Raw genomic sequence first — 12,808 nt, forward strand, 5'->3', positions numbered from 1 at the left:
TGTTGTTAATGGTTTTATTACAACTACTACCATTGACAACGTAAATAAGTAAGTTGAAGAATTTACATTGGAATATTGCAAATTTCATAAAGGGTAACTAAACTAAATGAAAAGTACCATGGTGTTTCTTTTTTTTATTCTCTCTCTCTCTCTCTCTCTCTCTCTCTCTCTCTCTCTCTCTCTCTCTCTCTCTCTCTCTCAACATCCCTTGGGTTTCAGAGTCGCTAAAAATATATATACCAAAAGGGATTTCTCTCCACTTTCGCGTTTTCTTTGGTCAAGTTTAAAATTATTGAAAAGAAAGGAAAAAAATGTGAAACACTCTCTCTCTCTCTCTCTCTCTCTCTCTCTCTCTCTCTCTCTCTCTCTGCACAAAAAAATAATTATTACATGTATTTTTCTTATTCCAGTTTAGATTTTCACGTTCTTCATTTATTCATTTTGCTCTCAGAAATACAGAAAGACTAGAGAACGAAGGCTTTACTGAGCTTTTCCTGTTATCTTTGTATATCCACCCCCTCTCCCACTCCCTCTCCCTCTCCCTCTCTCTCTCTCAACCACCCAAACAATACAGTCAACACGGGGCAAGTTTCAACATTATGGCGACGTAGGTAGGCGAGGTAGCGAGCAAAACTTTCCCTCTCCATTCCAGCCTCCATTTGGCACCTCACAAAGCGGCGTCTGTATTATTATTTACCTTATTTTTGTGTCTTATTGAAGCGAAGGAGGAGGACGAGGTGGTGGTGGTGGTGGTGGTGCGCAGCGAAGGACGAAAAGGAGGAGGTGGAGATAATAGTAAAGACATGAGAGATAACGATAATGGAAGGAAGAAGGTGAAGGTGAAGGAGAAAGAGTTAGTGGAGGATAAAGATGAAGGAACAGAAAGGAGAGGCGAAAAGAACGAAAGGACAACGAGGAGGAAGATAAAAGGCGAGAGAAAGAGGGAAGAGGAAAGCGGGAAATAGGAGACGGAAGGATAAAGGAAAAAGAATGGATTGAATAGACAGTACGAGGAGGAGGAGGAGGAGGAGGAGGAGGAGGAGGAAGAGGACGAGAAAGAGAAAAGAAACAAAGGGAAAAAAACGGAATGGAAACAACGAGAAGGGGATGGACAGTGCAGAATGGGTTAGAAGGGGAAGGAAAAAAAAGAAAAAGAACTGGTGGTCAGGAGAGGAGGAAGAAATAAAAGGAAGGAGAAAAAAGTAAAAAAGAATAAGAGATTGACGAAAGAAAACAGACAACACGAAACACGACGCTGGAATAATTACGAGGGTGCGGACACACACACACACACACACACACACACACACACACACACACACACACACACACACACACACACACACACGTACACATAAACGAAGGCGTGAGGGAAGGGGAAAGACGAGAAGCGATACAAAAATAAACCATGAATAAGTAAACGATAGGAAGAAGAGAACTAAGGAAGGGGAGAACGAGGAGGAGGAGGAGGAGGAGGAGGAGGAGGAGGAGGAGGAGGAGGAGGAGGAGGAGGAAATGGGAAAACAAAATCTATTACATCAGACACAAGACAGTGAACACGAACAGAGGGAAAGACAACAAAGAGGAAATAGAAGAACGAAGGAGGAGCTGAGAGGAAAAATCTGAAAAAAAGGTGAAGAGTAAAAACATGAAATCTCCTTACCAGTTTCAAGGGCCAGGACGTTCTGCAGTGCCAAAGAGGCCTTCGTGGCGGCACCCTTGGCCCTGTCTCGGCTGTCCCGGTAGAGCTGAAGTTGCAACACGTCTGCAACACAAAGAAAAGATAAATAAATACATGAAAAACTACAAAAAAACAATCATATGTAGGAAAATTTTTGATGAGTGAGAGCAAAACAAAAACAATAACAAGAAAAACATGAAAAGAAGAAGAAACAAGAATAAGAGCAAGGAAACTCAACGGTAGTAACAGCAGTAGAAACACCAGTAGTAGTAGTAGTAGTAGTAGTAGTAGTAGTAGTAGTAGTAGTAGTAGTAGTAGACTTAGAGGAAGAAGGCGAAGAAAAGTAATAGTGACAGAAAAGTGTTAAGTATAAGAGTAGTAGTAGTTGTTGTTGTTATTGTTGTAACAGTTGTTGTTGTCTTTATTCCTACACCACTATCTAATAATCACTATCTTCTTCCCTTCAAGTACTGCAGACTATCCTACTGTAAATGTACCAGCTCATTTTTACCCCATTATTAAAATTTCGCCGCATTGTTCGCCTCGTACTAATGTAATTTTGAAAAGCGCGCTGCGTTTCTGCGAGTTTACGAGTCGTTGGGTGTTTTTATGCATAATTCACAGGTGTTTTAGCGCCACTTTGCATATTCATCCCTGCTTGCCTTCCTACCCCAGCCACCTCTGCATCCTTATGTATTTTTAAACGCGCCACCTCCTCCCATCCCCGTTTGTTTAGATTTGAGCTTATTTATGAACTCCCAGCACACTCACACACATACACACTCATACACACACAATATGGCACGTCTTATTTGTTGTACATTCTTTACGTAGTGTTGTCTTTTACCGTCTTATCATGTCTTATTTCCTTAATTTTCTACTTTAGTTTCAATTTTTGTTTCATATGAAGGTCGGTCGGTCTCTCTCTCTCTCTCTCTCTCTCTCTCTCTCTCTCTCTCTCTCTCTCTCTCTCTCTCTCTCTACTACTACTACTACTACCACCACCATCACTACTTCTACTAGTACTACTACTTTTACTAGTACTAGTACCACTACCTCTACTACTACCACTACTTCTACTACGACTACGACTACTACTACTACTACTGCTACAACTACTACGACGACTACTACTGTTATTAATAGTACTGCAACTACTATTACTACTCTAGTACTACTCCTACTTCTACTACTACTACTTCTACTACTACTACTACTACTACTACTACTACTGCTACTACTATTACTGCTACTACAACTTCTAGTACTACTACTACTACTACTACTACTACTATTTTTCCCATATACAAAGTAATTTTATTTAAAACATTCACACAGCCAACCTTTTTTCCCTTCACTGAATTACTAAAGCTTTCATCACGTCTCAAATGAGATTAATGAATTCACTCACTTTTTTTTCCTATCAATCTTGAAAATACAAGCTCCTATCTCTCTCTCTCTCTCTCTCTCTCTCTCTCTCTCTCTCTCTCTCTCTCTCTCTCTCTCTCTCTCTCTCTCTCTCTCTCTCTCTCTCTCTCTCTCTCTCTCTCTCTCTCTCTCTCTCTGGCCATAAGTACTCTAAACTACAGAACTAATTAGGAAAATCTTGGAAAAACTTTCGACTCCACTTCCTGAGAGAGAGAGAGAGAGAGAGAGAGAGAGAGAGAGACTACATTTTTTTTATTCAAGATAGCTCTTCTTTTTTTCTATTTATCAAGTAATAACAAAAGTAAAGTGCAAAAAAACTAGCACAATATAAACTAGGTAAATAAATATATGAATGAATTAAAACATGTACAAAAAATTACTTAACACAAAGAACAAAAATATGAACAAATTAATATATCTAAGCTTATGAAACCTCACCACCCCATTATGCCATGAAAAGTGTACCCTACAATCACCAATCATGAATACCTGGGCCACCACACCTGAGGCCCATCAACACACACACTTAACCCCTTCAGTACCATGACGCGTTTCCATATCCATTCTGCTTACTATCTGATGACTTTATACAGCTTCAGAAACTTTTGTGGTGGATTAAGATAGTGAAGACTGTGGCCATTAATCTTCTAACCTAATTAGACCCTTCCTAATGTCAATAAAATGGTCTCTAATCATACACAAATCTTAAGGTAAAAATTTGTCCTAGTATTGAAGGGGTTAACTCACCTGCAAAACTAACAACAACAACAGCTGATCTAATACAAAAACACCACCACAAGCTTTTCCTATTGTCCACCGCAAGACAATTAGATCCAATCACCGCCTGCTCACCTGTCCACATATTAATGAGGGCCGGCGCACCTGTCACCTGTCTGTCGCCGCCACCTGTTTCCTCTCACAAATTTCTTACCCAATGGATTAGATTTCCGTAGGTGTGTATGTATTTCTATTATTGTGTGTGTGTGTGTGTGTGTGTGTGTGTGTGAGAGAGAGAGAGAGAGAGAGAGAGAGAGAGAGAGAGAGAGAGAGTGTGTGAGAATAAGTTCGCATGTCAAACTCTTAACTATTCCTTCATCTCTCTTATAATTTCTGTTTCCTCCTCCTCCTCCTCCTCCTCCTCCTCCTCCTCCTCCTCCTCCTCCTCCCAACGAAAGCCCTTAATATTACAATTTAAAGAAACTAAATTATTTCACACACACACACACAGAGAGAGAGAGAGAGAGAGAGAGAGAGAGAGAGAGAGAGAGAGAGAGAGAGAGAGAGAGAGCCAGCCTTCATCAATCACACTTCCCACCGCATTATGCCCACACAGAGACAGCACAGCGCCGGATACGGATTCATTATCGGCCGTATTTCGTCCAAAGTAAAATAGCACCAGGTATTTTAATTGGAATTCCGGTAAACAGAGTGTGTGTCGCAACCGGAACCGGACACCAAATTATCGAGATGAAATTAGCCGGCCTGCTGTCATCGGTAGTGTATTTTGACTTTTTTCTTATTTCCTTATTTTTTTCCCAATTTTCTTTTTTCCATTTTTTTTTTTCATTTAGCTCATTTTTTTTCCCATTTTTTATTTCAGTTATGTTTTGTTTATCTTGACATTTTTTCCATTTTTTTCATTTATCTTTTATTTATTTTCTGATTTATTTTGTGAATTTTGACATTTTTTCCATCCTTTATTTTTCATTTATCTAATTTATTTTCTTATTTATTTGTGCATTTTGACTTTTTTTCTTATTTATTTATTATACTATTTTTATTTACACTTTTTTACTTTTCCATTAGTAGAAATTAGCATTAATGTCTATATAGCTTGTGATGACTCTCTCTCTCTCTCTCTCTCTCTCTCTCTCTCTCTCTCTCTCTCTCTCTCTCTCTCTCCAAATTTCCGGTGAAGGATGGAAAAGAGAGAGAGAGAGAAAGAGAGAGAGAGAGAGAGAGAGAGAGAGAGAGAGAGAGAGAGAGAGAGAGAGAGAGAGAGAGAGAGAGAGAGAGAGAGAGAGAGAGAGAGAGAGAGAGAGAGAGAGAGAGAGAGAGAGAGAGAGAGAGAGAGAGAGAGAGAGAGAGAAAGAGAAAGAGAAAGAGAGAGAGAGAGAGAATTTTTATCTGCCAACACAACTTGCTACTCGTCTTTGTGTTCCAGAAAGTCACTTATTCTCATTCATGGCATCTTCGACTACCCTCTCTCTCTTTCTCTCTCTCTCTCTCTCTCAGGTGGTGATGATACCGGTAACGTCCCTCTTCTCAGGTGATGGTTACTAATTAGGGTTCATAGGTATTCCAATTTAAGCTACGAGAGGATGGGTTCACTTACAGGTGCTCGATGGAAAATGTAAGTCTATAGCTGTGGTGATCAGTGAAAATGTGCAAAAAACAACACAGTAAGGGCAAAGCTGTGGTGATCAGTGAAAATTTGCAGAAAAAAACACAGGATAAGGGTAAAAGTAAAGAAAAGAGTGGAGGATACTCTGAATAAATCGTATGAAAGGATGAAGCGAAAATGAAAATATATAAAGGTAAAATTTGAAGCATAATAGATTAAAGGATAGTTTGAGTAAGTCATATGAAAAGGATGAAGGATAATAAAGGAAAATAGATGGATATATTAGAGAAAGGAGAAGAGACACTCCATATGGGAAAAGGAAAGACACACATAACAAGAACGTGTGTATCCTGCAAAGGACACACAAATAAATAACACCAGAAAAGTAAATGAGGAAATTAAAAACAAATACCGATATTAAAGAAAAAGAAAAACAAACCATAGGAAAATAAAATACCGGCACAAACATAGACGATCAAATTAAAATACGTAAATTAGGTAAAAAAAAAAATGGGACAACTGAAAGAAAAAAATTACGATACACAACCAAACGCACCCTAACCTCATAAACACACACACAAATAGAGCAACAGTAATCACATATAGAATTTTCTCCACGATAATTTCTACCTTGCAAGATTTGAGTGGAAGTCGAACACGTGCCTAAGTAATGCAGGTGTTGGTGTGGGTGTTACCAAGTGTCCCCACAGATGTGCCGAGGCAAGAGCACACCTGAATACTTATTTTCTCGAGTTTCATTCCACCCACGTCTCTCTCTCTCTCTCTCTCTCTCTCTCTCTCTGTCCTTTCACGCTCCACAAATTGTCCTCTTTCCTTCCTGTCCCTTTCTCGCGCTCTCCTTCTCCTATATTTCCTACTTCCTTCCTTTCTTCCTTCATTTCACTCCTCCTCCTCCTCCTCCTCAACACCAGTTTCACCACATTCACACACACACACACACACACACACACACACACACACACACACACACACACACACACACACACACACACTTCACATTTTACCGACGAACAAGTAGAAACTGTCCCCCACATTTTCCGCACGAGCTCCACAGTAAGAGGACTTTGCTTTAGCTGCAGAATTCCACTACGTTAGCAGGATTGTGTGTGTGTGTGTGTGTGTGTGTGTGTGTGTTCAGTGAGTTTTTCTTTGTTTCTCTCGTATTCGTCCTTACACACACACACACACACACACACACACACACACACACACACACAGTTTTGCCTTCCTTTTTCCTGTTATCTTAAAGCATCGTTAAAATTATGATTTCTTGTCTTTTTCCTTCTTTTCTTCCTTCTGGTACGTCTCCAATTTCTCTTCCTCCTCCTCCTCCTCCTCTTTTTTCTCTGCACAAAAATTTATTATACGTTATTATTCGCTTTTAATCTTCCAAAACAAACAAGTGAAAATAAAAAGTAATTATCATATGACAAATTTTTCTCATTTTATGCATATTATTTTACAATTAACACAATATATTTTTTCTCTCGCAATATCTTTTCACTCTCTCTCTCTCTCTCTCTCTCTCTCTCTCTCTCTCTCTCTCTCTCTCTCTCTCTCTCCTAAGCTTCGTTTTCTTTCTTATTTTTCTTAAGTGAAATAACTTGTTCTTTCCACTATTTTTTTTTCTTCTTTCACTTCCTCTTCCTCTTATTTCTTTTAAACATCACAAAGCGCAAAACTATGAATTCTCCTCCACCTCCTCCTTTTCTTTTTTCCTAACAATATTTTCTCTCCTCTTGCTCTTTCCCCTGTTCCTCCTCCTCTTCCTCCTCTTCCTCCTCTTCCTCCTCTCAGTCTTTTTCTCCCTGTACACTTCCCCTCGCGTTTCTTTCCCACCTCCTCTCGCTCTCCATCCTCGTTCTTCTTCAACTCAAGACGAAGGAGGGAAAGAGAAAATCCTGCTATGAAAACGTGAGGTCAATATCAAAATGAGCAGAAGAGAGGAAGAATTTTACGTGACGTGAGAAAAATGGGGAGAAGGAAAGAAAGGAGAGGAAATGCGAGGAAAAGAGATGAGAAGGGACGAGAACAGAAGAGAAGAGAAGAGGAGAAAAAGGTAAAGAAGGGAAGGGAAGGAGAGGAAATGCGAAGAAAAGAGAAAGGAAGGGATGGGAAGAGAAGAGAAGAGGAGAGAAAGGAAGGGAAGGGAAGGGAAGGGAAGGTAAGGGAAAGACAGGGGAGGGGATAATGGAAAGGAGAGGAAAATAAAGGTTTTAACGAGTAATTTTCACACGAGAGAGAGAGAGAGAGAGAGAGAGAGAGAGAGAGAGAGAGAGAGAGAGAGAGAAACTAACAGAACACATTTTAATTATCTAAATATAGTGACAGTGCCTTAGCCAATTACACTTCCAGCCAAAAAAGGCCAGCTCAATAATCCCATTAACTATCGCTCGCTTCACGGACACTGAAACCAATTACTGGGAAACGAAAGGCGGAAACAAAGCACGAAAATGTGAGGAATTTCGATCAGAGTACAAGAACTAGAAGACCAAATAAAAATAACACTACAGAACACTAAAAAAATATGTTAAAGGGTCCACTAAAAATATATATAAAAGTAGAGGTTAATTGTTTGTAGTTTCATCTGCCAATATAGTTGATAGATTATAAAGGGCCATCCGTAATATAATAATAATCGTAAATCTAAAAGTTTGTCCTGTTTCAAAACAACACACCAAAAATCCGCGGGTCGCTCGGCCGCTGTGCCCAGGCCAGTCCATATTGGTGGCACGGAAATACCTGGTGTGAGTTTATTGGTGCACGTAAAGGTGAGGTGATGCTCCCGTGCACACACACACACACACACACACACACACACACACACACACACACACACACACGCACACACACACACACACTCTCTCTCATCTCTCTCTCTCTCTCTCTCTCTCTCTCTCTCTCTCTCTCTCTCTCTCTCTCTCTCTCGTTTCACACAGGTTTTTTTTTTCTTCTCCAACTCTCCCACATTCCCTCCTTCCATCTACCTCTTTTTTTTTTTCTCTCTCTCCCTCATTCCCTCCACCATTCTTTCCCTCCCCTCCCTTATCCCTCCACTCCACCAGTCTTTCCCTCCCGTCTCCCCCCCTTCCCTCCTCCCCTCCCTTCCTTCCTCAGTTACCTGGATCATAACTTCCGGTCCCACTTCCTGCGCTCCACCTCAACTTCCGTCTCACTGGAGACAATTATACCCCAGGCCACCCAGCTCCTCCCACGCCTCCCCCTGGTAAGCCCCCAGTAACCACCACCTCCAACCCTCTCCCACGCTAATTTCCCCTACTGCCCTCCCGCTCCCATTTGTCACTTTATTATTTTTTTTTTCGTTATTGACTTTTATGTTCTGTTTTGCTTTATCCATGATCAGCTTTCCTTTCCCTGATTCTCTATTCCCCTTTTCTTTCTGGTTCTTTCCTTCTCTTTCTTCTCTTCATGTCTCTCTCCACCGCCGCCTCCTCTTCTCTCTTTCTCACAAATGTTCTGTTTTTTTTCAAAGTATACTTCAATTGTGGTAAGAAATTGCACTTAAAAAAATTGTGTTATTGTGTGTGTTCCTCTGTCTCTGTCTCTGTCTCTCTCTCTCTCTCTCTCTCTCTCTCTCTCCTCCGTCACCTCTAATCATCCCTTCATTTCTTTCCTTCTTCCCACGACCTTTTCGAAAATTTAACCTCGTCCTTCCTCTCTCCTCCTCCTCCTCCTCCTCCTCTCTTCCTCCTCCTCCTCCTCCTCCTCCTCAACCACCCACGCATCCTCCTCATCCTACTCCTTCTCTTCACCATCCTGTCCCTTTTCGCCCTCCTCCTCCTCCTCCTCCTCCTCATAAGTCTCCATCATCCTCCACCTTCTTCTCCTCCCATCAATTTTTGCTCCTCCACCTCTTACATCATCATCATTAAAACTACCTCCTCCTCCTCCTCCTCCTCCTTACCTGCAACTGGGGAGAGTTTGTCCAGTACAGCCCAGCGTTGTTTCCACTGCAAGGAGAGAAAAAAGGGAACACCATTAGACCAAGACTTTACCTTCAAATATTTCGCTTCGAGTTTAAAGCTAAGTTTGAATCAATTTTTGGGAGTGAAAACATCAACTTCGCCATTCCAAGCCTGGTCAAGTTTAGACATGTTTCCTTCGCGTGTTTAAGTTGGGTTAGATTTTTTGGTTTAGTATTTTATTATGTCTAAGTGGGGAGGTTAACGTTCTTTTCTCTCTCTCTCTCTCTCTCTCTCTCTCTCTCTCTCTCTCTCTCTCTCTCTCTCTCTCTCTTTAACTAATATGGCGTAAACTGTGCCATAATTAATAAAACTGCCTCATTATGCACGCAATTAACTCTCATTACGATACTTCGCCAATACCTGAACATTTTAATTACCAATAATGATAATAATAATAATAATAATAATAATAATAATAATAATAATAATATTATTATCATTATCATTATTATCATTATTATTATTAATACAATGATAATTTCAAAGACAGTAGTGAATACAAAATTGAAAGAGAGAGAGAGAGAGAGAGAGAGAGAGAGAGAGAGAGAGAAAATTCAGCCATAGAATACAAATAAAAGAAGAAAAAAGTGATAAAAGGAAGGAAAAAAACGCAATTACTAAAACCACCAAATTAGAAATAAGAAAAATGGTGGAGAAAAATAAATTACAGAGAGGAGGAAGGAGGAGGAGGAGGAGGAGGAGGAGGAGGAGGAGGAGGAGATCAATAAGAAAGGGGAGAGATAGAGGAAGAGAAAATTTATAATGAAAAAGAGAATGAGGGGAGAAATTATATGAATATTGTAATAAAGGTGAGAGAGAGAGAGAGAGAGAGAGAGAGAGAGAGAGAGAGAGAGAGAGAGAGAGAGAGAGAGAGAGAGAGAGTAAAAGAAGAAATGAGGAAAAAAGATAGGGAGACAAAGAAAACTAGAAAAATTAAAGCAAAAACACGTCATTTCAAGTAGACAACTAACTGCACAGGTGAGCAAAGAAGGAAAAGGAAAAAGTCAAGGAAAAAATGTGAAGCAAAGAGAGGAAAATTAAAGACGTCATGTAAATGTATAAAAGAAAGAAGAAAAGTTAAGGTAAGGAGAGAAAATGAGGGAAATGAGAGCACAGGAGGAAAGATGGAGGGAAAAAATGTTGGGAGACGAAAAGGTGTAATTGCAAGTTTCTCCAGTTTCCTCCACGTGGATTTTTGAAAGAAGGAAACGACGAAAGGAAAAAAATGTAAAGGGAGATGAAAGTAGCAGAAAAAATACCAAAGTGAAATAGGCCGGAGGAAAACATCAAGGGAAAATTAAAGGAAATGAATGATGATGAAAAGAGAAAATCACACACACACACACACACACACACACACATAGATAGACAGACGGTAGCTAGACAGGTAAATAAATAAACAAACACGTAAATAAATAAATCGTCAATGTATTCACTTATTCAGTCAAGTCAGTCAACCTATCAATAAACAGACAGACAGACAGACAGACAGACAGAGAGGAAGTTACAAGACATATTTCTTTTTGACTAATTCTCTCAACCCTGTTCGGGGATTGGCATGTAAGTGGACCTTTTTAGTTTAATCTTTTTTCGTCCCACTTTAGCAGTTTTCCCCTCTTACATAATAAAAATTAAACAGTACATAAATTACTCAGTCAATCAATTCAGCAGTCAATGTATCACTCTGTTGGTCCCACACAACACTCACCTTGCCAACAATCCTTGATGAGACACACAGGTGGGTGGGAAGGTGAAGGCAAAGGTGAACGCCAGGTAAGAAGGTAAACAGGTGCGAGCAAACACAGACAAGGGCAAAAAGGAGAGAGAGAGAGAGAGAGAGAGAGAGAGAGAGAGAGAGAGAGAGAGAGAGAGAGAGAGAGAGAGCATAAGCACTTCCACAGGCTAACTTCCTTCACTTTCCTCCTTGTTCTCCTCTTCCTCCTCCTCCTCCTCCTCTTTGTGTAAGTAAGGATTCAGAGGGAAGAGGAGAGAAATGTAAAGGCATTCGAGGTCCTATCCACAACCACACATCATCCACACATCTTCCATTATTACATGCCCTTCCTTTACCGACTTTCCCTTCTTCACCCACCCTCTTTCCTCTCCTCTTTCTACAGTAATCTTGAAACGTGGGAATGACAAGAAGTATAATTCATGATCCTCTTTTTTCCCCATATAACAAAACTTGAAAATGGACGTGAATGGTAAAGACAGGAAATTATTTAGTCCTTCTCTTTTGCAGTAGAATTCAGGCTTAGGTGAAGAGAGGATTGGAAAGTGAAAATGCCAGTGTTCCTTTCAAGCCTACATTTACAATAAGGGTTTGACAGAGAGAACGACTGTCAGGGTAGAAAAATTTGTTATCTTTTCCATCCTAGAATAACTTTCAGGCTTGGAAAGGAAGAGGAGGATTAGAGGAACTAAAACCATTGATCCTTTCTAACCTAAAACAAAACTCTTGAAAAAAAATGGCTAAAAGCACAACAAGCTAAATATTCCTTCCCTCCTACATTAATATTCAGGTTTGGGAAGGAAGAGAAAGGCTAAAAGGAATAACCCCGCAGTCCTTTCCCTAAAACAAAACTCAGCTTAGGTAAGAAACAGAAGCCTGAAAAATAATAGAAAACTAATACGCGAATAGAATGACTAAAACTACCAATTCTTTCCTTCCTATGAAAAAACTCAAGCTAAGGGAAAGAGGAAATGAGTGAAAAGAATAGAAAACTGATATTTCCTTCTTCCTTACGATAACACAGGAAAAAAATAATAATAAGAGAGAAACCAGAGACTAAAACTACCAATTCTTTCCTTCCTATGAAAAACTCAATCTAAGGGAAAGAGGAAATGACTGAAAAGAATAGAAAACTGATATTTCCTTCTCCCTTACAACAACTGCAAGAAAAATAATAATAAGAGACAAACGCGAGAGACTAAAGCTACTAATTATTTCCCTTCTATGGAAAAATTCAATCAAGGAGAAGAGAAAATGACTGAAAAGATGAGAAAACGAACATATTCCTTTCTCTTACAACAATACCGAGGAAAAAAATAATTAGAGAACTAGAGTGACTAAATATATTAATGCTTTCCCTCTTACGAAAAGCTCAATCTAATGAAAGGAGAAAACGATTAAAAAAGGTGAGAAAATAAACACATTCCTTTTCCTTACAACAATACCCAGAAAAAAAAAAAATAAGAGAAGAACTAGAGTGACTAAAACTACGAATTCTCTCCCTCTTACGAAAATCTCAATCTAAAGTGATGAGAAAACAATTAAAGAGATCAAACAAGTATATTTCTTTCAACAAAACCGAGAAAAAATAATAAGAGAAGAACAAGAGTGACTAA

The 12,808-nt window shown here is 39.5% G+C and overlaps 1 protein-coding gene across 1 annotated transcript in view; it reads right to left on the reverse strand.

The window, feature by feature from the left end:
• Positions 1-12,808, reverse strand: part of LOC123510852 — a 49,199-nt gene that overhangs the window by 13,322 nt on the left and 23,069 nt on the right. The window contains exons 2-3 of the mRNA XM_045266294.1: positions 9,400-9,445; positions 1,664-1,765 (exon numbers count right to left, since the gene is read on the reverse strand). Coding sequence (XP_045122229.1) covers positions 1,664-1,765; positions 9,400-9,445 — 148 coding nt within the window. The remainder of the gene's footprint in view (positions 1-1,663; positions 1,766-9,399; positions 9,446-12,808) is intronic.

The sequence above is a fragment of the Portunus trituberculatus genome, chromosome 30, assembly GCF_017591435.1.
Source record: "Portunus trituberculatus isolate SZX2019 chromosome 30, ASM1759143v1, whole genome shotgun sequence".
Taxonomy (NCBI): Eukaryota; Metazoa; Arthropoda; class Malacostraca; order Decapoda; family Portunidae; genus Portunus; species Portunus trituberculatus.